The sequence below is a fragment of the Poecilia latipinna genome, unplaced genomic scaffold (genome assembly GCF_001443285.1).
Source record: "Poecilia latipinna isolate Pla-1442-1.1 unplaced genomic scaffold, P_latipinna-1.0 Scaffold935, whole genome shotgun sequence".
NCBI classification, from domain to species: Eukaryota; Metazoa; Chordata; class Actinopteri; order Cyprinodontiformes; family Poeciliidae; genus Poecilia; species Poecilia latipinna.
The window spans coordinates 235,699-238,754 of record NW_015113551.1 but is presented as its reverse complement, the minus strand read 5'-3'; the positions used below and the strand labels follow the sequence as shown (position 1 = coordinate 238,754).

The 3,056-nt window shown below is 41.2% G+C and overlaps 1 protein-coding gene across 2 annotated transcripts in view; it reads left to right on the top strand.

The window, feature by feature from the left end:
* Positions 1–2,444: 2,444 nt before the first annotated feature.
* Positions 2,445–3,056, top strand: part of LOC106957771 (inactive dipeptidyl peptidase 10-like) — a 57,478-nt gene continuing 56,866 nt past the window's right edge. For both annotated transcript variants that reach the window (XM_015049236.1, XM_015049235.1), the window contains exons 1-2: positions 2,445–2,603; positions 2,669–2,764. In XM_015049236.1, coding sequence (XP_014904722.1) covers positions 2,465–2,603; positions 2,669–2,764 — 235 coding nt within the window. In that variant the 5' untranslated portion in view covers positions 2,445–2,464. The remainder of the gene's footprint in view (positions 2,604–2,668; positions 2,765–3,056) is intronic.

Genomic DNA, 3,056 nt, shown 5'->3' with positions numbered 1-3,056 from the left:
AATATTTTATTAAAATTTATAAAAACTAAATAACCTACAGTATTATTACTGTATTGTTTTTACATCTGAGATAAATATTTCCCAGATAAGGTCTATTTTTATTACTAGTCGCGGTTCCCTTTAAGGTTATCAAAGGAAAAATCAGCAGAAAAACTTTGAACTGGGCAGGATGGAGGCATTTTAAATAAATCCATGTATGAAAAGTATTTTTGATTTGTTAATCAATAAATGTGTTTTAGTAAAAGAACTGCAGTGGATCTGGTTTCCCTGCAGCTGCAGGACCACAGAAAATTTCCTGGCTGGAAAACCTCAGCTGGAGTCAGAGGTCAGCTGTTAGCATCAGGAATGAAACAGCTGATTGGTGGATCAGTGGAGCCCAATCAGCAGGCATCGTTTCCTGGTTCCTGCTGGTTCTGATGCAACAGAAATGTCCGGTGGTTCCGGCTCATTCAGACGATTAGCTCCAGTATTTCTCTCTGCAGATTAATCCAGGAATGTTTCCTCTGAGTTATCAAATTGATGGATTTGAGACAGGACTAAGGAAACAGGAAAGGAGAACCTGCTAATTTAATGAATTCGGGATTAAAACCAGATAAAAACACTTTAGTTACAATAACTTATGAAATGAAAAACAGCCTTAGGTTTGAAATTGAAGTTTCTAAATCCTCAGAACAAAATCTGTCCCGATTTGACAGCGCAGAGAGAATTTCTGACAATTCATCTGGTTGGGTTCAACAGGAGCAGCTAACTGCGTCGCAGCTCCATTTTGTCTAAATGAATTTCTAATATTCATATTTGCAGCAAAGGTTTCTTCCACCTTGTTCCTAGGAGGTGCTGGTGCCTCTCCAGCAAATGCTTTGGGCAAGAGGTGGGGTCACAGGTCACCTGGACAGGTAGCAGGGCAACACAGACAAACAACCATGAACACACGCAGACCCAGGGAGAGTTTAGAGAGACCAGTTAACCTGACTGTCATGTTTCTGGACTGTGGGAGGAAGCAGAGAGCCGGAGGGAGAACATGCAGAAGAACCTGGGCCAGGAACCGAACCTAGGACCTTCTGGCTGCAAGGCAGCAGTGCTACCCACTGCACCACTGTGCAGCCCCTTATGCTAATGTTTTTTTATGCTTGTGTTTTTATGCTGTTAGTATCAACATCAATAAAAATGTCTTACAAATTCATCTGCTGCTTCTGTAAAAGTAAAGTTCAGAGTCTGTACAATACACTGACATCACAATGATCTGGACAGAGCTAGCCAAACTGCTAATGCTAATGTGTGACAGTGGAAACATCAATAGATTAGCATTTTGTGCCATAAGAATCTGTCTTGGTAAAGAATCATAACAGAATGTGTTAATTTAGCGCAGTATGATTAATGTTCACAGGTTTTTAAAATAAATCGCAGTGTTATGCTAATGCTAACATTCTGCAACAAATGCTAACCCTACCCTAAAATGGATGATAAAGGGGATTTAATTTTACACTCGGTCAAATTGGCCCTTGATGCAGAAAACACTGATAAATAAATGAAACAAAACCACCTGATTTATATTAAATGAATTATCAACATTCCAGCACAATAAGATAATGATAAATTATGAAATGACTCATTGTGATTTAAACACACGCAGCATTTCATATGTTTTCTAGCTGAGCTTCCAGCTCCTTTAAATCTCGTCTCGTGACTTTATTAGCATAAAACCAGGATGAACAAACCAATGTTTCCATTGTGGCTTTATTTAATGATTTTATGAAAATCCCTTCAGTTTATGAAATCATAAAGAGCGAAATGCCCAGAGATTAAACTGAAGGTTGAAATATTCTGCCAACAGGAGCATCGGCAGCTAACCGCGGCTGCAGCAGGTCGTTTCTAGAAAAGCTTTTCTCTGCCGCAGATCCAACATTTTAGCTTCAGGGTCTCAGGCTGCTGCTCCCGACTAACGGCTCCAAACGTCACAGAAGAACCGCAGGTCCAGTCAGACCCACCCGCTCCGGTTCTGACCTAACAGAGCGGGTCAAACAAACAGCCAGTACAAGAAAAGGAGGCTGGAAGCTGCCAAACACTCTCACACACACACACACTCACACACATATTTAATGAGAACTGAAGCACCAAAGACTCTGGAGAAATTGAAGGGATGCATCATTGATCCAGAGTTCATCTCCGTTATCCATAAATGTGTGTATTTATCCTCCCAGCTGCTAAACAAATGTAGTTCTGCATTTTCTGATTGAAATGATGAAACATGTAAATATGGAAACTTCAGCTCACCTCTGTTTCTTCTCCATGGCGTCGTTTGTAAAGTCAGAATAAAATATGAAAAATGAACCGTCACTTTAAACTGCCTTGTTTCTGAAAATGCACAAACTAAATAAAATTACCTTAAAAATGAACTGTTGTTTATTTTCCTTTTAAAACCAGCTAAATAACCAACTTACACTCGTCGTTTTTTTCCCTGTAGTTAATGAAGTTCTTCCTTCCTGTTCATCAGGACATCGGGCCGATCGGACCCGACCGGAACTGGAAGGGAATCGGCATCTCGCTGCTGGTCATCATGGCTGTCCTCTCCTGCATCGGCCTCTCCATAGTCCTGCTGTCTCAAGGTGAGCCGATGGCAGCAGCCGCTCGTCTCCTCCGCTGAGCGCTCATTTCTCCTTCCTGCTCTCAGATGGGTCGGGTAAGACGCTGGGCGCGCCGCTGGCTCTGGATGACCTTTTCCAGAGGAGCTTCGAGATCCACGATCCGGAGGCAAAATGGATCAGTGGTAAGTTTTAATCAATCACTCAATTGATCAGTCAGTCATGAAGGGGGAGAGCAGAGCAGCAGATCAGACAACAGCAAAGATGTTTTCCAAAAATTATCACCAAGTTGGGAACTTTAAATTTTAATTTATTAATGAATTAAAAGTTCAATGCAATTAACCGCTTTACTCTTTTATTTTTATATTCTTTGGTCCAGAACCAGAACCTTTGCATTGTGTTTCCAGTACGGCCATAAATCCGACGCACAGCTACATCCACTAACAGCCATAGACATAATATAAGGATAGACCCTCA